The 24,750-nt window shown below is 45.7% G+C and overlaps 1 protein-coding gene across 3 annotated transcripts in view; it reads right to left on the reverse strand.

Moving 5' to 3' along the window:
* The window catches only part of Maf (MAF bZIP transcription factor), a 333,632-nt gene extending 309,399 nt beyond the window's left edge, over positions 1 to 24,233 (reverse strand). Inside the window, exons 1-2 of one of the 3 annotated variants that reach the window (XM_075977403.1) lie at positions 22,190 to 24,233; positions 1,469 to 1,676 (exon numbers count right to left, since the gene is read on the reverse strand). In XM_075977403.1, the coding sequence (XP_075833518.1) occupies positions 1,616 to 1,676; positions 22,190 to 23,292 (1,164 nt within the window). In that variant the 5' untranslated portion in view covers positions 23,293 to 24,233 and the 3' untranslated portion in view covers positions 1,469 to 1,615. Of the gene's footprint in view, positions 1 to 1,468; positions 1,677 to 9,737; positions 9,799 to 22,189 lie in introns of those variants that run through there. The other 2 variants (XM_075977404.1, XM_075977405.1) reach the window with 2 other exon arrangements.
* Between the last annotated feature and the right edge of the window lie 517 nt (positions 24,234 to 24,750).

A 24,750-nucleotide genomic window follows, 5' to 3' on the forward strand; every position in this document is an offset into this window, starting at 1 on the left:
CATGTTCGCACAAGTTTGGAAAATACTGCATGCCATCTGTGTTAGTATAATATGTATACGGGGCATACATATTAGCATATAAAAGCTCGGAGATGGATGACAGCAATATTAAATGTTTAACACACAATTTCCCTAAATTATTTGAGCAGAGAGATCCCCAAAGCACAATGATTTTTATATTTTTAGGGGTGATGGGATTTTTAATAAAAGAATAGCCATAAGCTATTGTTCTATACCAACCTCCGTTTTCTGATTTTGAAATTATTTATTTTAAAGGAAAAGGGGGGTTGGGGGGGAGTTCGATACCGTAATCACAAAGTCATTCTGATGTAAACCAAGGCTTGTTGAGTGTCAAGGTCAGAATTTCACCCATGTCACATTGTCCACGCTGAACATGGTGGGGTGTTTACCCAGTGCAGGTGTTTTACATACATTAACATATTTAATCCAAGCGCTTTACATATATTACCATATTTAATCCTTTATGCTCCTCTTTGAGGGACGATTCCTATCTTCAAGATGTGGAAATTGTATTCTTTTCGGTACCAGTGCCGATTTCTCTGACAACTTGTATTCAACAGGGCTTTCGTTGGCGTGATTGGCCAACACCGATTTATCTTCAGTGCCCAGCAGGGTCCTGAGGGACTCCTTACACATTATAGAGTTTTAAGGAGATGTGTCATCACTTACGTTTCAAACCGCGGGTGGAATAGCGAGCATTAGTTTTTGAGAGGGAAAGCCTTTTCTATTGCTTCCTAAAATCAAAGTACAGAATCACTTGTTTGGAGACCAGCAAGGGTCTTTGGGGGCCAAGACCATGAGAAGTCACAGCTCTGGACCTCCAGATACTAATCATGTTATGTGTCCTTTCCTCTGAGCCACACTCCACCCTGCTCAGGAAAAGAGGCCATGGAGAGATGCTTGGGTTCTTACAGTACAAACTGAGGCTAAAGGCTGGAGTGTGTGACCCAGGAAGGTTGGGGACAGACTAACTGGGGAGGAAGTGGCATGGTAGACACCTAAGCAAGATAGTACTAAATGGTCACCTGGCCCCTACATTGCTTTGTGCCCAGTACCCTCCACTTCTTTATAGGGGATGCAAGTTTCTGCTGCTGGACTTGTTTAAAGGACTGAAGACGACATCGGTTCTGTCTCCTGGGAGACCGCTGTTCCCCAGCAGCTTCTCCTCATATCCTTCAAGTCTGTTAGTGGCTGGGTGGGATGTTTGAGCGCACGGATGTTTATTCTAACTCCGACAAACAGGTGTGGCCTTCCATGTGGCCCTAACACATGTTCAATGTCACTGGTTCTTGAAGTATGCATTTTAAAATTTTTCTCATAATCTCTGTAGCTAAATCAGTTCAAAGCGAAATGTCTTAGTTAAATCACACAGTGTCTGCTTAAGAAAATAAGGTCCTACGTCATGATGGTCCATCTCCACGCATGCCGGGGTACTCATTGAGGACCCCTTCTGTGTATTTTCTTCTTCTTTGAAAGGGAGAGCTCCAGATAACCCCCTGCTCAGGTGCTTCAGGCTCCAAGATGCTCGTCACATGCACTGACATCCTGGGTGCAAGCGTGTCCAAGGTACCTTTGTAAAAAATAGTTTCCAATCTCAGAAAACAAAACCTTGCTTGTGTGCACGCAACAAGGGGCGAATAAGCAGACTGTCTTCTCTGAAAACAAGAAAAGATGAGTGAATGAAGTCATCCGGCATTAATGTCACATGATTGTTTCCCTAACAATCAGAACTCTCATCCCATCCGTCATTCAGCATCGCACCGTGAACCTACGATGCGTTGTGTTTAGCGTTCTGGTCCCTTACAGAATGTATTGATTTGTACTTTATTTTATTGCAATGGTTTTGGGGTATATTTGTTGAGGCTTGTGCTGCACCGAGCTCGTCTTGGTGTGAATAAACCCTAAGATTAAATACCCAGGACTTGAGTGGAGCAACACCGACACCAGTTCACTTTCTCACACCAGTTTCATTTTTCAAATGTGCGTACAGATGTTAACTGTCCGCCGTCTCGCTTCTAGATAGACTCCTATGCCTATTAATTTCCCCCATTAACAGCGTAATAATTAAATCTAAAAGACAGACAGGGAAATATGTAATGAGAAAACTCCAGTCAATAACACTTGCCTTTAACCTGACAAACCAGACAGAGTTTAACATTACAAAGCCTTTCAAAACATCTGCCTTTCCAGGTATAAACCCAGTGGTCCCCCAAAAAACAGATGAATACTTATTTTTGGTTTGATGTTAATCACGCCTTTTTCTTCTCCTTTTAAAAAATTAATTAAAAACACCAGATCGAATAAATATTTCAGGAGAGCAGCAGTAAAATGGGCAAATCCCACGTGTTTGGAGTTTTAGTACTCTCTGAGTACAGGAATTTATTTGCGGGAAGCAGAAAATAGACAGCAAGCATAAAAACACAGCCGAGTCCCCCTAGTGAGATTATTTATCAAGCTAACAAGGGAGGGACCCTTCTACTCACAACAAGCCAGTGAGGAAAAGACACGGCTTTATATTTTACCTTTGGGTTAGTAGACCAGTAAAAATGCCAGCCGACAAGCACTTCACATAAACATTTCTCTCTAAATGAGCTTCCTTGTTAGGGAGAAGGGGGAAAACAAGGCTTCCAAGCTTAGGCGTGCTATAGCTTCTGGACAGAAAAATTCTAGCTACGTACTCTGACTCTTTGATGCACAACTGCCATAACTGAAACGAAATATAATAAAGTAATCCGAATGACAAGTGGCATTTAGACCACCAATTATAATGTCATTAATTTCAATGTACTCATGTTCTCGTCATGATAGCCTCATGGGTGAAAGTATAGAAGCAGCCTAGGTCTATGAAGATACTTTTTGAGGACCAGCTTTAACAGGCTCCGAAACAGACCATACACATATATATTCTGCGTACATGAATCTGGTTTCACAGCCACGGTGCAAGCCTTCTCGCCAGACACTATTTTTCAAATGTTTATTTCATGAGCAAAACCCCAAATTCAGTTTTGCACAGTTTAATTTAACGATATCAAACTTTGATTATCAACTGCAAGAACCTCTGTTGCAGCTTGCGGCAGGGAAAAAAAAAGTGGGGTGGGAATAAAAAGAGGGGGTGGTGGAAATAAAAAGAAAGAAGAGGTGAGGAAAGAAGCCAGGGAAAGTACACTGTGACCTGATCCCAGTTAAATTTTAAAGAAACAGTAAAAGTTGCCTTCCCAGAATGGTTGTCCTGTCAACCACTCTGCAGGGAACTCCTGATGAATTGACAGGGAGCTCTCACGGCCTCTCCTCCTTCCAAAAGTGAGGTTCTCACCCATTATCTGTGGGAATGGTGGCAAGATGCCTGTTTTTGTTTTATTGTGGAAGAAAATGGTCTTGGTGAAGATAGGTCTGATACTATAAAATGCTGGCTGAGCAGAGAGGCTGGAGAGATGGCTTGGTGTTTAGGAGCACATACCGCTCTTCCAGGGGACCTGAGCTGGGTTCCCATCTAAGTCAGAGGACTCATCACCACCTGTAATTCCAGTTCTGGGGGATCTGGCTGACGGCCCGTTCTGCCCTCTTTAGGCACCAGCACCCCGATGCACAAATCCACACGTGTACACACACAGAGAACAACAACAACAAAAAGTAAGATGGCGCTTAACAAATTAAATAAGACGTTAAACAGAGACAGGCACAACTTCCTTGCAGGAATGGCACCCGACCCTGCCTTCTAGCCAGTGCTTCAGCAGGATGGTGGCAGTTGGTTTCAAATGAAAGGGAGACTCAAAGGAAATAGAGGAAACAGGCTCTTCCTTCCTTTCCCCTTCCCTGCAAATGGCACCGCAGGATTGTCTCTGAACCCCCCTCTTCTTGGGCAGGTGGTTGGGTGTCCTCTTCTTCCAGGACTAAGGTTGAAAGTCCCAGGTCAAACCCTACAAGCCTGCTTTGGGAGCTGTGTGCATTCTTTTCCCACAGACCGGAAGGGACGGGCTGGGACTAGGCCACACTCCATTCCTGTGTGCTGTTTTTTGTGCTGTTCAACTGGGATCTCATAAGATGATACCAAGTGAAGAGAAGAGCTAAGAGAAAAACATGTCACACTTCAAATGACTGTCCTTGAAGACTAGAATGTTTGGAAAACGCTACACTTTCACCTATGACACGCAGTCCAGCCAGGCCTGGCTTTGAAACCATCAGGATGAACATTCTGGTGGGGCTCCACGGAGCTAGCAGGACGCTGAGCAGGCAGAGAGGCAGGGAGTCTGGGTAAAGAGCGAGCTGCTACAGAGCAGGTGATTTTCACAGAGAGGCTTTCTGTGGCCATCTGGAGAGAAAGGCAGCTGCAAGCCCTCAGACTCAGGCAGGGTAGCACACTCAGCTCCTCGCTGCACAGGAACCCAGTGTCCCTCTTCTCCCCTGTCCACTCCAGGAGTGCGAACTCAACTGCAGGGCAAAATCTCCAAAAGCACCAGAGAAAATTGGTGACAGCCCATGCATTTTTTTTTTAAATTCTACTAGGTAAGAACAAGAAACTCTTAAAGATTTAAAGGAAGAAAATGCAGAAGGAGGAGGCAGAGGAGCAGGAGGAGAATAAGGCATTAACAAAATAATAAGAAAACAGCCTGTGGGCATCAGACAGAGCTTGAGCTAGCATCGGAGAGAAAGCAGCTCTTAGCTCACAGAGGTCAGCAATTGGTACAGGAGTTTCTGGTCTCTTTGCTTCCCTCCATGAGCAGAACAGAGAAGGTCTGAACCTGTGGCCAGCAGGCGCTTTCTCTCATTTAGTGCAGTGTGAGATCCCAACATTGTGAAACCTACAGGTTATGCCTTGAGATTTTTTTTTTAAAAGGAACCTATGGTTTTCCATTGCAGGGTGTGGGAAAGAGTGAAGTAGGAGGAGGGAGAGGAAGAGGAGAAAACTGTAAGGGGAAACGAGGAAGGGGAAGGGGAATAGGAGACACAGGAGGAACAGGAGGCAGAGAAATAACAAAGGTAAACAGAAAATTTTATTCTGTTCTGTTCTGTTCTGTTATGATGTTCAGGACAGTTGGTAACCCCACAGCAGCTCTGGTCCCTTCTTTTCATGTACGTCAGGCACGGACCTCATTTTAAAATATAAACAAGCCAGAGGCCCACCGCAGTGGTATAGACGCCAGTCCTTTAATTAACTACCGTCAGTAACAAAAGGTCTCTATTTTGATTAAGGGTACAGAGGGAGAGTCAACCCTGGTGCCTAAGAATTCCTTTAAAAATAATTACAGCCCCCAACTCAATTCTGCTGCTGGGAGTAGGCAGGACCCAGGGAAGAAAAGAAACTTTGTGTGTGGAACCCAATTTAAGGGAAGATGACCCCAGGGTCAATTTCTCGGAGCACTCGCGATCAATTCAATTCTCACCTCTACTGTCTACCTGCCAGCAAAGGAACTTACTGTGCCTTTCAGTAGACAGGAAAGACAAGCAGAAACCTTCAGCAGCTGCAAGTGAATAACTGCGATAGGTGATGCTTGCGGAGCAAAAGGAGGAAAACAAAATCCTACCGGCAAGATCTCCCTTCCTTTATCTTTCTCGTTTGTCTTTTTTGATCCCTGATGCGACCACTACAGGATGCATCCTTGCGCCGTTAATGAGGTATGAACATCTACCTGGGCTTACACATACCTGCTGCCCCGGTAACACTCAGCTGACAATATCTGTAAATCCCACCACCGGTTTGATTTTCCCACGGAACCCTGAAACCACACTCCTCTCTCTTTCTGGATGATATTAGTTCCATCTAAAAGGGCATGGTGCTAATTAATGGCTTTACTTTCTTCCCAGTAGATGCCCAGAGAGAGAGGCACACCTTGTCCTGCTGTTTTCCAAATATTTTTAGTGGAAACAGAAAGCAAGCAAACAAAACTCCCTAACCCCAGCGTTTAGCTCATTTATTGCTGATAATTTCACTAGGTGTCAGGAACAGAACCAGAAAGGCCGACACAAATCCTGATAGTCCTTTGCAGGGTGAGGAAATGACTGACTGAGTCAGTAAGAGGGGAGGGAATTTAAATGTCCCTGTGGAAGCCCAGCTCTAAGTCTGAGATTTGACAGGTGACTGACCATGGGCCTTTGCGATGAAACTTCTTTATTGAAAGAACCATTTTTTTGTTTGAAGTCATGAGGGCAACAGGGTTTGCAAAGTTTCCTCCTCTCATGTCCCTCTACTAAATGCAACATGTTTCTTTCTTTAGGCGTGAACTTAAATAGTATCTCAAGGTTAGGGGAAAGACCAAGACATTTAGATGGTGTGGTTAGGCTAGGCATTGATTAAATAGGTGTGCTGGTTGAGGAGGAGCTTTATCTAAATAAACTGACAGCCACAACAGAAAACAATTAGGGTGAGCAGGGATCGTGAAACACTTCAAACAAAATCTTTTTCCTAATTGTCTCAGTGCCAAAGAATATAAAAAGTGAATAAGCTTAAAAATCACTCCTGGGGGATTTACCATCATGGTCCCACCACCAACGCTCAAGTGAGATAGGATATCATCTTCTTTAGAGGATTTACTCTAGAGACGTATTGTCTAAATGCTCCAATCAGCATGATCAGAGGACTTGGTCAAGACCAGATCTTTCCAGAGGTGCCCATCAGAACTCACAGTCTTGGGGGTGTTCCTTTCTGTGGAAATACAGAATTATCCTTTCTGACCACATATTCTCATAGCTGCTGTGGGGGGACACTGGGTGTGGTGTCTTTACGTCGTTACGAAGCCGGCGTCCATAGTGTGCTAAGGCACCCATGCTCGTTGGGAATAGTGAACTTAGGTTTGCATTTTATTTGCCGAGGCGTATAGGTAAATACCGAGAGACAGGTGAGCAGGGACAAGACTTTGAAGACTTTGTCTCCGTCTTGTTACCCTGCATGTTACCCTGTTCCTAAAATAGGGGGTGGCCTTCCTTACATTTGACTATTTCTCATGGGAACAGGGAAGGCTAGAGAAAATCCTGCCCATGCTGTAAAGACTGGGGGTAAGGTGGGGCATAAAATATGAGAACAAGGTGTGTTTCTGCCCATTTCATCTGTAGGTGATGAGACAGTCATCACCAGCCTCCCCTTATGTGTGTGTGTGTCTCATCTGTCATGCCCTGGGCGGCTCCATATGACTTGACTGCATCCACATGAGTCTAAACCAATACCAGGAACATCTGAAATGGTCAGAACAAACACATGAGCTGGTTATGACCCGATGCCACCTTCCAAGTCCCGGGTCGGTACTGTAAGAACCAGGAACAAGGTTAGGATTGCTCTCTAACTAGCTTCAAATCCCAGGGAGTCAGATCACGACTTAGTACACTCCAATCCAGGAGACAGCTTCAAAGGCTGGCTCTAAAGCCACCCTGGGCCATAGAGTCCGGTCATTGCATCACTCATGTCCATGGCAACTGTCACACCTTAGCCAGCGAGACCGAGGGACAAGTCAATAGGGAAGCAAGACCGGATAGAAGGCAGACCAGCCACGCTCAGGCATTTAGGCTTGCGTGTTAGGAGAGCTTCCTTGAGAAGGAAGGTCTGTATGCATTCGGACTGGTTAGCAGATTTGGGTCTGTGACATATAATAGCAAATGTTAGTCAAGGTTAAGGGAGTCTGCCAAAGCAGAGGATTTAATCTTCTTGTAATACCACTGGTGAATATTTTAAAGTTGTGTGTCAGTCTGTCTGTCTATCTGTCTGTCTGTATCTGTTGGGTGCCCCTTAGAGGCCAGAGGGAGTGTCAGACATCTTGGAGCTGAAGTTACAGGTGGCTGGGAAGCACCCGATATGAGTGCTAGGATCTGAATAGGGGGTCTTCTTCAAAAGCAGTGGAAGCTCTTGCAAATTGAGCCATCTCTCTAGCCTTTGGATGAGCATTTTGTGATAGGGACATGAACCATCATATAATCCAGACTGTATTTCTGACGATAAATAAAAACAGCTAGATACAGCTAGCTAGCTCCCTCCAGACTTGTGGTTCTATTTTCAAAACCTACCTTAACGTGAAAGGACCAGACAGGAGCTACCAAGCTGTGCCTTATGAAATTAGCAAGAGGCCGAAAGCCTATTGACTCACCATCTCTGCACTTCCCTGAGTGAAATCCTTTAGCCAAAGAGACTTTCCAAACATAAGCTGAGCACCTCTCCCCAGAGCTCCAGACCTTGTGCCTTCCCTCTATCGGTGTAGAATACCTAAGGCCATAAGGAACTTGAAGGCATTGTCCTCCGTCAAGATTCCCCTCCTGACCAAATGCCTTTCTCTCCTTTGCTCCTGCCTGTCAATCATCTTCACAGCTGAAATTTGATTTCTCTCCCACCGGTAACCTCATATGAAATATTACTAGTGGGGTTAGGACCACTGTGAAACCTGCTTTTAATGTTCATTAACTTTTTTTTTTTTGCTCAAAAGGAGTGGTGTCAGTATCACCAAACCTACCAGAAGGCCTGGATGCTTGTATTTAGCAGGTGACTTTCAAATTAGAATTAAAAATATCCACACGAAAAAGGAATAAGCACTACAACCGCATGCATGTACGGATGTATGAGTCACGCCGCAGGAATACACCAAGTTCAAATCTAGATACAGAAATTCCTTAAAGAAAACTGGTAATTTTTTTTTTGTAAGGTTAGCAGAGAAACCGTACTGTGTATTCACGGCACGGTTATTAAAGATGAGACTTTCCTCACGACAGCAAATGTCTGTAAATAATCGGACACTACTTTTAAATAGTGAAAGCGAGCTCCGTTGTTCCTGCCCCACCCCCACCCCCAATAGTCTCGTTCACTGTGTCCCTCAAGATCCTTCTTTTCGAGAAAGTACAATTTGACAGTGTGGCCTTTACCCCTTTCAGTTTCGCTAGCTACCAGGAGGGGGAAGAACATAAGGATTTCATGCAAATTTCTCAGCAAGCAAACTTTTTAATAATAATAATAGAAACCCTACTTTGTTTCGCTAGCTAAGGAGCAGCAAATGGGGCCACATAAAATCATGACACTACGCAAGGGTTGTTGTGAGAGCGTTGCCCTGACTCTCCAAACGGAGAGGGTTCATAGTTAAGTTCATGCTGGGAGACTTAGAGTTGAAAACACATTTAAACAGCTCCGCTTTATTTTCTCGAGCAGATGAAAAGCAGAACGTGGCCTTCCACGTGTCCCCTTCCCTCCCAGTCTGCCTCCGATGGCTGTGGAAGGCCGCTCCACCGACATGTGGGTTCAGAAGGAAAATACTCTGCCCTGAAATCGTGCTAACGTCTCCAAACGTGAGAACAGATATTCTAAGCCATTGTAAATGTGGAATGTTCACAAATCCAGGCAGAACAGATCGAGACACCGGGTGTCAGTTTTGTTCAAATTCATCCAGTGATCTGACATTCAGGGAGAAGGACTACCTGCTCCAGGGTGGGTAGAGAGGTTTGTGGTACCCACGTGAGGAGCTGAGATCTGTTCAGATTGGATTAGTTCTTCTGTATGAGGCAGAGAAGAATGTAAAGAAATCAATACAGACCAGCATGCTGGTTCGCACCCAGATTAGCCTGCGTCATTCTTGCAGTCACAATTTATGCTGCATGTGAGACACTAATGCCAGAATGACTGGAAACGGGGACTCCTCGTGTCTGAGGAGCGCAGCATCGCTGCTTGCTGTGGCTTCGGGTCGCTTACGTCCCCTCCCTCGCATGGCAAATCCATTCAAACAAGCACATGCACATGGAATATCCACGCGTACCTGTTTGACTCCAGGCAACTGCTTTGCTCACATCACAGATGTAGAAGAGTCCCTTGGGTACCTGATTCGGTAAATATATTAAAATAAACAAAGGGTGATTAATATCCAGGAAGAGTCTTTGAAGGACAGTACGTGCAAGGTAGCTTAACTATCTATGGCAAGGCAGAGATGGCTAAAAGAACCCCAGTTTGGTCTAGTTGATCTTGCGTGGTGGTTTCAGCCACTCGAGCCAGAAATGGGGTCTGAGTGAAGGAAGCCTCCCCCTCGTGGTTATGGCCACTCAAAGTAGGACACCATCCTGTATCGGCTTTGAAACTGTTCTCAGTTCACAGGAAACCAAGCGGTTCTGGGTTCCTAGAAGGGGAATATGAATGATTTCTGGTGGGCTTTTCTTTGCCTTCTTCCATTGCCAACGCCTCGGAGGAACCCTAGGTCCAGTTCTTCGGGCACTTACTGTGCCTGCTTGTCCAGACTCTGCCCTCTCCCCCATCTCCGTGGTCTGTATTACTAGCACTCCAGGCAATCACGACAAGTGTTCTCTTAACACTCAGTAGCATGTAGATGCCATCCCTTTGTTTATTATTATTTTTTTCTGTTTAAATTAGTAACTAGGAGTACTCAGAAGGATCAAATGAAAATGAGGTTGCTTTTTTTTTAAAAAAAGGACTTTTTATTTTACACTGAAATATAAAGCATAATGATTCAAAATGCTTACCTTTCCAAAAAGAAAATAAAAAAAAAACCCACTCATTCTTATTAGCTATACTAACGTGGGTGGCAAAATAGCATTCATTTGGCGTACAGAACCTAATATTTTCTAGACAGCAGCTTAATAACAAAACAGACTTGTCATTTCCTCCCCCGGATAGTCACACTGTACCAGTCCAGGCTGTCAAAATACATTTAAAATCTAATTTAAAATATTCCACGTGGTTTGGGGGAATCTGTGTACAGTAACTGCAATCGAGTAAGTAGTAAGTAGTGAGCAAGGATGCTTCATTATTTCCCTCCAATCTCCCACACTTCTATCTGGACGGCTTTACAATGGATAGGAACAAATAGACACCATTTCCATGCTGGATCCCAGAGGCTGCGTACTCTTCATTTAAATTGTCACTCTGCTCCGTGATTCTTATTTCCTGAATGTTCTTTATCTAACATAGTGTAGGACTGCTTGGGAAAACAAATCCTGGCCCGGTACCTGCCCAGACCGCCGGGAATTAATCACGTGTTTTCATTTTAAAAACTGTAAGATCCACTTGTCTCGTCTCCATCCACTCGTCTTCTCTGAAACATGCATGTTTACAAGAAAAAAGGAGTGAAAAAGACAACAAGAAAATACGCTGAAATTGTTTCAAAACCTGGAAGGGTGCCATGAAGATAAACTGTTCCTTACTGGAAGTTTAGATAGTTAATGACAAAACAAAAGAAAATAATTTTAAAAAATTAAAATTTTCCATTTAGGACAAATTTCTCTTTTTAACAAAAAAGTCTCGAGGAACAATAGATTCTTCCAGAGAGGCAAGTGAACGGGAGGATATTGTAGCATAGACGAGGGTGGACGGAATAGCAGCGTCAACCATTTGGGGGATACAGCAAACATGTTAAGATTTGACCAGGAGGACTTACATGAGCTCAGATACTAGCAGGGCATTTTACAATTTTAGAAAAATATTACAAAGCAATAATTGGATGTGGGCTTTGCAAAAATGCCCCCCTTCACCCTGTCCTTCCTGGCCCTGTCATTGATAGTATCTGTTATTTTGGGAGGAAACGGGTCGGCTTCATTAAATGCAATATTTGGCATCTTGCCTGAAATCTCATAAAGTAACTGTCCTCTTTAGATCGTCAGTGTCATTTTCCTCAAGATGACCTCTACGCGCTGGCTACCTGGGGAACCTATCCGATGATCTAGGCACTTACTTTCCAAAGCCCGTGGGAGGAGGGAGCCTGGGGTTTGCGCACCTGAACTGAGTCTAAAAGTCACGGCATTTTATTGCCGTTGTTCTACCTACTTTTACCTGGACCAGTCACTGGCGAGGGGTGAGGGTCAGGGAATCTCCAATACAAGTGAGAGAGGGGAGTTTTCAGCTGGACCATGGCCGTGAAATTGAGGCCAGATGGCTGACAGCAGAGATCCTCTCACCCTAACCACGGAAGAGGTCGTTGCTGCTTTAGTGGCAACACCAATGTTCAAGTTAATATTTCAAAGGGCTCAGCACCTTCACACCATAGTGAGTGCCTCAGAAAGGAGCAAGGAGGCCCGGAAAATATGTCACAGGTTGTCGGCTGTGCCTCCCCACGGCCCTAGTCAGACAGGGGGAGTGTGTTCTGTGACAAGCAGAAGCAAGCCTAGTTCTTCTGCTCACGCAAGGCCAAATGGGCAGGACTCTACCCTGTGACCGTCTTAATTCCACAACGTGGAAACTGCAGATTTGTCTTTGAGCGGCTTTTGTACTCCACTGTGTTTCCTCAAAGGAGTCAAATAGAAAAATAAATGGCGGAGGCTGGAATATTCTGAACTTGTCTAAAACCAGAACGACACAAAGATGGGTTTTAAAACAGATTTGGCATGGTATAGTTACCAGTGGAGTTTTTTTTTCTTTTTCCCTCCTGTCAAAAAGGGGTTTTAAAATGATCTAGCAGTATTAAGGTGTTTATATCTGATGCATAATCATTGTTTCGGTTTCAAAGTATTCACCTTTACAGCTAAGTCCCGCACCGAGAGACAGAGAGTTAAAATATAGAATATTTGTTCATTTAGACACAGGGGGCTGCCTACCTTTACCCCTCCCAAAGGGCAGTGCCCTCGAGACAGGGGCTGCCTGGCTGAGACCATTCCCAAAATGTTTCCTTTTAAAGGAGACAATTCCTAGGTGCCGGCAGTTCGTCTGGAACTGTGCTAAATCTAGAAAAGGAAAATAACTGCTGGAGAAGCCCCCCCCCCCAAAAAAAAAACCTCACTCAGCTGCCTTTGCTCTGCAAGGGGGCACCCAGCTATAGACTATGGAAAGACCAAAGCATAAAGAGAGAATTTAAAATTTTTAAAACAGACTACCTGGAGTCCCCTGTCCTCACTTCTCTTCTTCTGTCTAAGTAAATCAAAGAAAGGAAAAACCAAATCTGGGCGATTAATAAAGTAACATACACACAAGCTCTAGAGCTCTGGAGATGCTCATCTTGTTTACAGAAAGTTCCAGAGTGCTGGGAGGTAGAGCGGGGTAGCAGGGGGAAAGGCGGAGGGAGGTCCTGGCAGCATCCTTCTTTTCCCATCCAGGTCCAGAAGCACAGCTCTTCTGGTAGTTCTGACAGCCCAGATCTGTTCCTCCCAGACTCATTCTCTGGGGCAACTTCAGCCACATCCCAAAGCACACCAGAGTTCTTTCCCTGCAGGGGTGCTGTGGCTGGGCCTAGTCCTAAGACCCTTGTATGAGACAAGCTGGTTGTGGCTACCACGGTTGCTCCTAGCACCAGGCTGTCTTTCGGGCCTCTCAGAGGTGACACTGGCTCCTGGTCCCCAAACATGCACCAGCTTCCACTAGGCCTGTAGCCTCAGGCAGAGCACTGAGGGACTTTCTGGAGGCCTAAGGAAGTCACTGGCCACAGGCAGCCCTCCTGGCTCCCCCTGTCCGACAGTCTCTTAGTTCCAGCAGGTTCCCATCTGCTGTTCACCAGTCAGGGAAGTCCCTGTACTGTACTCGGTCCAGTACTCTGACCTCTCAGTTCTGGTTAGGAACTGGGACCAGCTATGTGGCTGGTCCCCACAAGGCAAGTGTGTGTATCAATGGGCAGAGGTAGATGTGTGTTCTTTGTGGTGTGTGGTGAGGAGTGTCTGGATACTGGGAAAGGGACCACACTCAGCCTTTTCCCTGGCTGCCTTTCTCTTCACTCCAAGCTATAGATAGCTTTATACAGTGGGTGAACATGCACCTTCAGGTGCATAATAGGACTCTTTTCTTCTTTGAGCATACCCTGCACCTGGGGGTGACTTGAAGTGGCATTAACTGCTTGTTGGCTGGAAGATGTGCCATTCCCGGGGGCTCTTTCATGGCCTTGCACGACTGACATGGCAGGCAAGGGTGCTGACAATTTAGGGTGACAGGGTCAGGTGGTAAGGGGCTCAAATTTTGGTTCTGAAGGTCCTCACTGCTTTTAATCTGTGGGGGACATAGGGGTCTGCCAACTTCATATCAGTACTCCCCACAAGCAAATGCTTCCTGGGAGAGTCCCTAAGCATGACCCGAGATGACCCTTCAGCAATTGGAGGTCATAGGCCAAGGTTGGCCTTTGTCAGTAATTCCTTCCCTAGCAGTTGCAGCCTCCCTCTTCCTTCCCCCTGGATTTTAAGCATTGATTAAAATGGCCTATTGTCTTGTGGACATCAGGTTCTTGTTTCTCCTGCGAGAGTTCCCACAGAACGTCAGAAATCCACGTCTGGAGGCTTCCAGAAGTAAATGCTGTCACCCAGAACCTGGGAAAACATTGTTTGCAAAAGGGGCATGTGTAACTTAGTTCTGATTTTTGGGTCACAGCCGTTATTGCTGTGACATTTTCCTCCTGCCTGCAAGGTGTGGTAGCTTCTCTAAACCAAATGTGGGGAAATTCCTTCTTCTGGGAGCTCAGTTTGGAAGCAGGCAAGATTGGGAATCAGAATGGATTCCAAACAAGAAATTTAGGGACAGAATCAGCCCAGCCAGGCTTGGAGTCAGGGTGGGTGAGGACCGCAAGCCCAGAACTGTTTCTTTCCACCCTCTGTTTTTTGTCCCAAAGCAGGGAGGCACCCCCGAGTCCCCCTTCTTGAATTAATGCCCCTTGCTTAATGGCAACTAAAAACTCAAGATGGATTTGTACAGAGGGAAGGAATGCGATGTTGTAATCTAAAGTCTACTGGGGGGCATTTGTGATCTAACAAAACGGAAGAAAAAAACCAGAGCGTTGAGTTGTGCGGGAGGAGGCCCTCAGCAGACGCCCCCTCCGATTTCAGGGAGGAACTCCACATTCCTATCACGGCCTCCCTCTGGAAAATGTGTTTGGGGAGTTTCTTAAACCCGTCCAACTCCTGCACAATTCATATAAACATCTGATTTCTGCGTGCTGTTGATGTGTGCTCTCTCTCTTGGCCTTGTCTGTTGTGCAAACCTTTCCCTCTTTCTCTCTCACACATGCACACACATGTGGGCATGCACACACATACACATGTGCACACACACACACACATGCAAGCATGCACTCGCGGGCACACACAAAGGGCTTTCAAATTTAACCGATCAAAAGCGGTTACAATGTCATGAAACCTCATGCAGGGTATATACAAATATCGGGATACAGTGTCTGAGTGGGGCAAAGTGTTGCCCCTTTCAGACAACTAATAACATATTCATAAACGCTCCCTCCAATTGAGGCACTAAAGGTTTCCTCAAAGCTTCGCTTTCCCTTTGGATCCCTATGTAAAACAAAACAAAACAAAAAAGCAAGTCTGTATGTGTGCACTTTTAGAGAAGAGGCGCACTGCCCTCGAGTCCCGCCTTCCGTATGTATGCACTGAGCAGGTGAAAGCTGTGGAATTATTTATGCCTGGGATTCTTCCCTTCCCAGTCTTTCTCCCTTCTCACCTCTTATAGCTACGGCAGGGACCTGGGCTTTGCGATTTGATTTTGCTTTGTTCTTCTGCTCATTCCTCTCTAGAGGGTGACAAGCACCCCCCCTCCCCCGTTTGTCTCAAGACTGTGTTGCTTTATGTTGCCTACAACCATGAGGCAGCCCTACATGCTAAAACTCCCTCACCGCATCTCCAACTTCCGGCTAGAGTCAAAATGCCAGCAAGAGCCTGGTTTGTCTAGGAGCCTGGACGGAGCAAAGCCTGGAGAGATGGGCAAGACCTTTTGGGTTTTTTTTTTTTATGTTAGCCTTTTACAGATTTGTATTCAGAGTGATAAAATTTACCTCTTGAGAAGGTAGATTAAGGCTTTTCCTGTTCTAGACAAATTGAAAACAAATCCTGATTTCAATCAAAGGACCCTGGACTCTGTCCCCGTCCCCTATGGTTACCGCTCAACCCTGGACTTGGGATGTCTTTGAAGGTGAGGATCAGCTAAGAGCAAAAATAAACTTTGGGGTTTTGAAGGAAAGCACAGACTCTCTCAGTGTCTTTAGGAATAAATGGGAGAAGCAGAAACCACAGGCTCCCACAGCAGAGAAAACTTTCCTAAATCCTCCAAACAACAAAACTAAATGATGGTGCTTCATCCTAGAAAGGAGTTAAATTATTATTTTTCTAATCAAATATAAGTCAATCACAGCGGGAAGCACTGCGAGTCGGGCCTCCAATGTGGGCTGCAAGGCACTTCCTATTGCTCTGGCTGACAGTTTGTGTAAGCGCTAAGGCCTCGGAGCGGCAGTGTGAGTTTTTATGGACACAGTGATCAGATGTCTGAAGGCTGTCACTCATGAGTTTCCATCTTCCTTTCTCTTTCACTCCAAGGGGAAGAAATTAAAAAAAAAAGGAAAGCAAAGATTCCAGAGTGACAATGAGATTTTAAGGTATTGACTCGTCTAATATAGAGTAGGAATATTTTTATCAAGCTGAGAATTATGTGATTATGGAGGTTAGTTTTCCTCCTTCGGAACAGAGCAAGACAACGAAGGCCCTGGATACTCTGTCTGCGCTCTGCAGCTTTGGGATACATCCTAAGCAACTTCTGAGACTTGGCCCAGGAACTGGCAGGAGGCTGGCTGGAGAGCCAAGCTGTGTGCCATGCCCATGAAGGTGAACACCATTTTTCTTTCCTCATGCTCTTAGCAGCAAAATCGGCGGTTTGACCAAAGGAAGTTCTATTTAAAAACCTAAAAATCTCGAATTGATGTTAACCACATAAGAAAGACTAGGGTAAAAGGTAAAAGGGGAGGACAGAACAGGATGTTAACATCAGGCACATTCAGCAACAGACAGCAGCTCCCCTTGGAGCGTCTGTGTGGAAAGGGGCTCGGTGCTCACTGGCACCAAGATGTAAATGTCTAAGCAGTAGATTTATGGGTTGGGTACAGGTTGGACCTATTTGATGTCAATATATTCAGATGTCAGATAGATGTGTTGTGAAAAGTGGTTATGATTTGTTCTTTTTGAAAAGGAGAAATGTACACAGGGCAGGAAATTAAAAGGAAGTGATTTTTGTGGAGGGTCTTGAAGAATAAAGTAGTTGGTGTCGGGCTGTAGGGGGGGAGCACACAGAGGGTGTGGATTTAACTAACTACATTTTGCCCCTCACTGGTCTCATTTACAGCAGCTATGTCTGACAAATGACACGCTCGACATCACAAGAACTAGTCAATACTAGTATGACCACAGCCTTTGAAAAACTAAGGTCCCCAGTCACATAAATCTCCTGCCCCAACACGGGTTGGGGGGGGGGGGAGAAGTCAATTTCTTACTTTTTGGGTTTTTTTACAATTCTTTGCCAGGAAAACAATGAAGATATACTGCTAAAAATGAGCAAGCCTGAAGATGTTTCAAAATGCTAGCTGTTTGCTTTGGGGAAAGTTTTCTTTATAGATACATCTGTATAACACACACACACACACACACACACACACACACACACACACACACACACACAAACACACACACGTTCCAGAGATTCTAATTCCAGTATGCTTTTGAAACTATTATTATATGTTAGAAACTATTACGCCGGTTTGGTTGAATGCCTGCTAGGCAGATAAGCGCTGGGGCCCTTTCCTGTAGGTCTATGAGCCCTTTGGACAAGCGGTAGAGTTCATTGTTTAGTGTGGTGGTTATAGATTCATTAGTCTTCTTCTCTAACACGGTAATTTTTCTTTAGAAAGGGCACGAAGTGGAAATCATTCTCCAAACCCACAAATTCCATTTTAATGTACGGCTTACATACATCTTATGTGCATCTCATGAGAACACTGGGCACGTGCTGCGGGGCTTCCCAATGTGGCATAGCCCACTGACGACTGCAGCTTGCCAGTGGGGCTGTTCCGTTATTGGAATGAAAGGAATTTTAACACTATTTAGACAAAGTTCCAAACGCAGTGTAAAAGGGAAAGCTAGACTTTCTTATGTGATTCCTTTCTGTTTCTTTCCTTCCGCTTTGTTTTTCAACTTAGGAATCTCTCTGTAATAAAGCACATTGAGGCGGGATAGAGTTCTTTTTTTTTTTTTTGTTTAGTTCTGTTTACTATTCCCTTCCAAAGTTTTGGCATGCCTGAAAGTGTTTTCCAGTGGAGGTTAACTCTTTTTTTCAAGCCAGTGCCTCGGCTTCATTTTCACTCTGCTGCGGCTTTATTTCCTAATGTCTGGGGCCCAAACTGGCTTCTAATATTGAACTGCCTTATAGAAGCCTATCAAGAGGCTTAATCATTTGAATTATTATGTAATTAAGTTTCTCCCCAACTCAGGTCACACTTTTTGATAAATAATTGCAGCCATCGTATGACGAATGGCACTCTTATTCTGAGAATATATCTGCCTAGGATCTCCCTTCTGGCATTGAGTTTTTGGTGAAAGTGCCATACCGATTTCCTCCTCTCCAGAGGGTGGTATGTGTGTATTTTCTGGCTGTAAGCAGAGAAATAAAATCCTCTAAAGCTGAGGATGGCTAATTTACAGCATATTTGAGAAGTTTTGCAATTAAGATTTCTGTCTAGAAAAACTCAGTGTTTGGGGGGACTTGCATTCAAGTTCATCAAGACAGGTTAGTATAGGAAGTGTAGATAGTGTCTTGTGTTCTGTTCAAAAGAGCCAGGAAGGCCTATGAGAAACTGTCCAGAATTCATCAGCCTGAAGAACTAACTACCTGTTTCCTTAAAAATCTGGACTTTACTATGGGTTACAATATTATCTCATTTTTAAAAGAAAAAAGAATTGAAAACAAAATGAGACAAAGGTCATTGTGTTTAGTTATATTTTCAAAACAGTGTTGGCTTTGTCTGCTATTCCATTAACTTTCAGGGAGGCCTACCAAAAGAGAAAATGGCCTGTATTTGTAACATGGTTGCAGGGATTTGTGTCAGTTTTAAGTGGGTCAGGGTTTAGGAATTCAACCGAAGGTAAAAGATTTCTTTTTCAAGTTATCTTTCAATTAGATCCCGTTTATAGTCTGATTTGAGGACAAACAGTAATACATCAAAGCATAGCTTTTGCCCCATGAAGGCATTATTTTCTTCTTATATTTATATTTTGGGAACTCATGTAATCCCTAGTTTTCTGTGTGGGGAGACAGCTCTTCGAATATTCCTAGTGAAATGTAGTTAGATAACAGTTAAACCTGGCATGAACTAGACATTCTGTGGGGAAAGGGTAGGCTTTATTTTTCTCATTTAAAACAACTGACTTTCATTTAAAAAAAAATTCTTGTAAATTAAAAAAAAAGTTAAAGTGAAATCAAACAACTTTGATTTGTGCAAAGTGTTTATATTCAGTCTTGTCAAGGCCGCGCCAACAAGAAAATCAGGGCATGTAAAGGAAGAAGAAAAAATAATCACTTTTGGCCAAATGGCAGGAACTGTTTATCTTTACCATTAAATGTCTATGTTCTCATGCACCTCTGGTGAGTCAGATTTGCTGGTCCCATCTCTCTAGATGGATTTACTCCTGAGTCAGAAGCTCAAATCTGTCCAGTAAGATCCATTCTTTGTGTGTGTGTGTGTGTGTGTGTGTGTGTGTGTGAGAGAGAGAGAGAGAGAGAGAGAGAGAGAGAGAGAGAGAATGTGTATGTGTGTGTATCTGTCTCTCTTTTTTCGCCCACTTTCTCTCTCCCTCTTTCTCCCTTTTTTAATGGCTCATCTCATTTAGAGGAACTAAAAACTTTGGGGAATAAAAATTGAGATGTCATCATTCATATCTCTATTAAATAGTATTGATGACTAAATGGTGCCAATCTCCTCCACTCTCAGAATAGCTTATAACTTCACCTAGAGCTACTGCCTGCAACTCCCCTGTTCAGAAACCAAAGAGGATGCATTTTTGCACTTCACATTCAAGCTCCAATACAATACATCCAAGACATGGGGCCCAGTTAATCTGTACACTAAGAAACGGAACAGAATCAAAAAAAAAGCAGTTTATTATTGTAGATTACTCTTTCTCTTGATATAACCAGAATTGAAAATGAAAGAGAAGCATGTAGAACATCACGCGTGGTTAGTTAGTAACTCAAGTTATAAAACAATTTTGCACAGCAAAATATGTAAAAGAAAAGTAACTGACAAAAGATTTTTTTATATTTATTGTGGTAAGATTTACTTTTCTTTCTTTCTTTTCTTTTCTTTTTTTTTAAAAGACAGGATGTCAGTCCCTGAAAATAACATTTACTGGTTATTGCCTTTAAAAGTGTGGATTTTTTTTTTAAGTTACAGAAAATCCAGTTCTGCACCACAACACAACTGTAAAAAATCTGCATTGCTTTAAAACTGTGCAGTAATGCCATTTTTATAACTGCATAAATTTTATTAGCGTTCTAAACAGTTTTGCGATTTTTTTTGTATTATATGCTTGCAGGTTATATCTTAGTGCAATTCAGTCCCAAATACTTTAATTTTGGAAAAAAACATACATTTTTTTGAGTGTAAAATACCCCTACAGATATAAACAGGGGCATTTCCCCTTTAATACTTTGGTTTTCAATACAGTCCATGGTATAGCAAGAACTACACATACCCAACTTATATTTAAGTTGCGAGCACATGCTTCAGAAGCTACTTTTTAAACAGTCCCCTTGCAAACTCTACCCCCCTTAACATCACAACAGTAAACAATTTAGTGCATCGGCCTTTAAAAAAAATCTACAGCTACACAGACCTAACTCTTTCAAATTTATCTATAACATTCCTTTATCTGTAGCATACATTTTAACTGGGCTAACAGATTATAAAAACTATAATTAAATTATATACTAGAAACCCATAGCATTCCACATTTGACAATGACCAAAAGCCAAAAAAAGAATAATAATAATAATAATAAAATAAAACAAACCAAAAAAATAATTGGGGCAGATTTCTTTTTCTTTCTTCTCAAAGAAAAATTTAGACTGCTTTTGGCAACTGCACAACTTAAAGTGCCCCAAAGCAGGCGTCATTGTTACTAAAAAGAAAATATTTAATTTATGTTCTATAATATTTGCCATGTAAATTTGTAGCCCATTCTGGTATCTTTGACAAGGAATGCCTTCAGTGCATTTACAATGGGAGGCTGAAGTTCATAGTAACTCAAAGCAGTCGGGAGTAGAAGCAAACTTTCAAGGGAAGAAGGCTTTGGGGTTGTACTTTTTCTGTTGTTGTTCTGAACTCAAAAAAGTCATGAGGCTGAAAAACAAAAGTATGGATGCCATGCGCTAAGTCTTCAAAAGTCCATTTCCAAGCCAAAAGGGAAAAAAAGGAAAAAAAATAATTATACCATACATGTCCAGCATGCAGGTTTTTTTTATTAATATAATGTCTCTTTTCCATAATGTCTTTGAAACTGTTATAGTTCATTGTTGCTAAGACAAAGTAGCAAGCATCGTAATGCATGAGATGAGAGTAAATTTGTTTTTGTGTCTTTTTATTTGTTTGTTTTTTAATGGCAGACTAAACTTCCAGATTTGGCAATGTAAGGCCAAAACTCAGGAGTCACACCCCGAAGCTTGATGCAGGCTTGATTGTGGCAGGTTCAGGAGGGGCTTTAGTTCATTCTGTTTTAGCATAACAATGCTGAAAAACCCGGTGGAACTCAGCACGCTGCAAGGTCTAGAGCATTTCACATTTTTTTTTTCCTTTGCAAACTCAATCTCACAGAAGAACTCAGGAGAAAGAAAAAAAACCTGCTGTTTTTCCTTTAATCTCAAGAACTTGGTGCAGAGGGAATGAGGGCGGAGGTTGGAAACACGGCAAGCTCCAAAAAATAAACAAAAACAAAGAAAAAACAAAAGAAAATCCAAACAAAATAAACACACACACACACAGAGAATGAACACCAGCTCATGAACTGAAAAAGGAGAAAGAAAGAAAAAAAAATACAGGCGATTGATGGCCGGATTCAAAGGTGAGCTATGTCCTACATGAAGTACTCTGCTCAGATCTTTGACCCTTGTGCAAGTACGGGGTGTGTGTTGGGAAGGGGGCGGTGTTTAAAAAAAAAAAAAGAACAAAACAACCAAGCTAGCAAGTTATGGGGAATTCAGGTTGGCAATTCATGAGCCAGACACCCCCTTCCCTCCCCAATTCAAAACAGTCATCACCACCACAAGTTTGGTGTGTGTGTGTGTGTGTGTGTGTGTGTGTGTGTGTGTGTGTGTGTCTGTGTGTGCAAGGCCAAGGGGAGCAAACTCGCCAGGGGAGGGGGCGAGGTGGTGGCGAGCACGGCCCTGCAACTAGCAAGCCCACTCAGGAGCCGGACCCCCACGGAGCATTTAACAAGGTGGCTAGCTGGGATCGCGTGTCACACTCACATGAAAAATTCGGGAGAGGACGGGTTGTCGCTGCTGGAGCCGTTTTCTCGGAACCCGCTGCTCACCAACTTCTCGTATTTCTCCTTGTAGGCGTCCCTTTCGCGCACCAGCCTGGAGATCTCCTGCTTGAGGTGGTCGACCTGCTGCAGCAGCTGGTTCTTCTCCGACTCCAGGACGTGTCTCTGCTGCACCCTCTTGAAGCGGCAGGACTGGGCATAGCCGCGGTTTTTCAGGGTCCGCCTCTTCTGCTTCAGTCGGATCACCTCCTCCTTGCTGACCCCGCGCAGCTGCCGGTTCAGCTCGCGCACCGACATGGTCACCAACTGCTCGTCCGAGAAGCGGTCGTCGAAGTGCAGGCCGCCCGCGGCGTGGTGCGGGTGCAGGGCGCCCCCCGCCCCCGCCGCGCCCCCGCCGCCGCCGCCGCCGCCGGCGGCGCTGGTCGGTCCACCGCCGCCCGCGCCACCCGCGCCGCCCGCAGAGGCGGACGCGCCGCCCGCGGCTCCCGGGGCGCCGGCCGTCGGGTGGTGGTGGTGCCCCGCGGCGTGGTGGTGGTGGTGATGGTAGTGGGGTGCCGCACCACTCTGCGCGGCGGCCGCGGCGATCACGGCGGACACCACGGCGGCGGCGGGGCCCATCTCCTCGCCGCTGCCGCCCAGGGAGGCGCCGGCGCCGGCCCCCGCCGCCGCGGCCAGCTGCTGTGCTCCCCGCGCGTAGCCATCGAAGCCACCCTGGAGCTGGTGGCTGTTGCTGATGAGCGCCTCGACCGCGTCCTCCGGGCTGAAGCCCAGCGCCTCGGGGTTGAGCTGCTGCGGGTAGCCGGTCATCCAGTAGTAGTCTTCCAGGTGCGCCTTCTGTTCGCTGCCCGAGCCCGGACTGGGCGCCGAGAAGCTGGGGGACGGGGGCACCGAGCTGCAGGGCGTGCTCATGGGGGTGGAGGACAGCGAGCCCCCGGCGATGAGACGGCCACACTGGCTGATGATGCGGTCGGTCTCCACCGGTTCCTTTTTCACTTCAAACTTCATCAGATCGAAGTCATTAACATATTCCATGGCCAGGGGACTGGTGGGCAGGTCGGAATTGTTCATTGCCAGTTCTGAAGCCATCCTCCTGCCTCCGCCGCCGCCGCCGCCGCTCCGCCAGATGGGCTGCAGGAGAGGGGCCAGCGGGCTGTGCTGGGTGGCCAGCGGGTGAGCCAGCTTGCCGGGCTAAGGCGCTTCTAGCTCGCGCGGCGGTGGCTGTGGCCCGAAAGCTCGAGCGTGCACACACCCCCCGCCCTGCCCGCAGCCCCCCGCGCCCGCCCTCCCTCCCCCCTGCTCACGCCAATGTGCTCTTTCTCTTGCTCTCTCTCTCTCTCCCGCTCGCCCCGGGCCCCCTCCTCGCCTGCTCGCCTCCCTGAGCTCGGATCCCGGGCGCTTCAGGCTCGGGAAGGTCCTCCGCAGCTGGCGGTTGTGGTGGTGGCGATGACGGCGGCGGTGAGGATGCCGGAGGAGCCCGACCCGGTGCGCGGCGTCCCCGGCTCGCCGCTCCGCTGCGCGCTTTGCATAAGGAGGGCTCGCCTAAGCCGGCCGGGCTGCAGGCGGGGCGCGCGCAGAGGCTGCTCCCGGACTGGATGGCGCGGCGGGTGGCTGTCCCGGAGGTGCGAGTCTTGGCACCGGGAGAGTTAATACTTCACGCTTCTCTCCTCTTCTGCCTGGCTCTTATGATTACTATTATTATTTTCTCTTTTCTCTCTCCGGATTCCTCGCGTGCGCGCGCGCGCTCTCTCTCTCACCCTCTCCCTCCGTGCAAAGTGCAAGACCGAGGTGCAGGCCGGCTGGAGGCAAGGGAGGGGGGGAGTTTAGTTCTTTCTTGCCTTTTTTTCCCTTTTTTTTTTGGTTTTGGCTTTTTTTTAAAAAAAAAAAGCAAAATTGCAAAGTCCTGGGCCAAGGCGAGGCCGAGAGCAAAAGGGTGTGGGGGGGGAGAGGCCGAGCGGACTAGCAGCTCAAGCTACAGCTCCAAGATGAAAAAAGATTTTAAAGCCTCTGATCCAGCGAGAAGAGTTTAAAGCAATTGCTGAGTTTTATAGCACCCGTGACGTCAGACTCAAATGGGAAATTGACTGGCACTCTCCTCCAATGGGAGGCGGCGAAAGCGGCCGCGATTAGCATAATAGTATAGAAACAAGGAAACTTTTCGGAGCTGTCAATCACAGCCCAATCAGCTGACTGTCAGCTGGGACAGGCTGGCTTAACCCTTGCGGCGCCGCTGCTCTGGGGCAGCCAGGGAGTAACGTCCCCCACCCCAGCCCCGCGCGAAGTTTAGTGGACCAGGGGACAGAGTTTGCTAAAAGGGCGGCTGGAATCCGGGAGGACCCGGGAGGACGGTTTGCTTTTCTTCGGAGCTCGAGAGAGGCCTGCCCTGCTGAGCGGCAACTCTGGCGCTGCAGAGATCCGCCTGAACGCTCCTGTCCCTTGCCGGTCCCGCACCCTGACAAGGTGCTTTTATTCGTCTTGCAGTTTTTGCTTTTTGATTCGCCTTCAGCATCCTCCGTGGCTGTTGGGGGGCGAAGAGGGGGAGGGGTT

This window comes from Microtus pennsylvanicus, chromosome 6 (assembly GCF_037038515.1).
Source record: "Microtus pennsylvanicus isolate mMicPen1 chromosome 6, mMicPen1.hap1, whole genome shotgun sequence".
Classification (NCBI taxonomy): Eukaryota; Metazoa; Chordata; class Mammalia; order Rodentia; family Cricetidae; genus Microtus; species Microtus pennsylvanicus.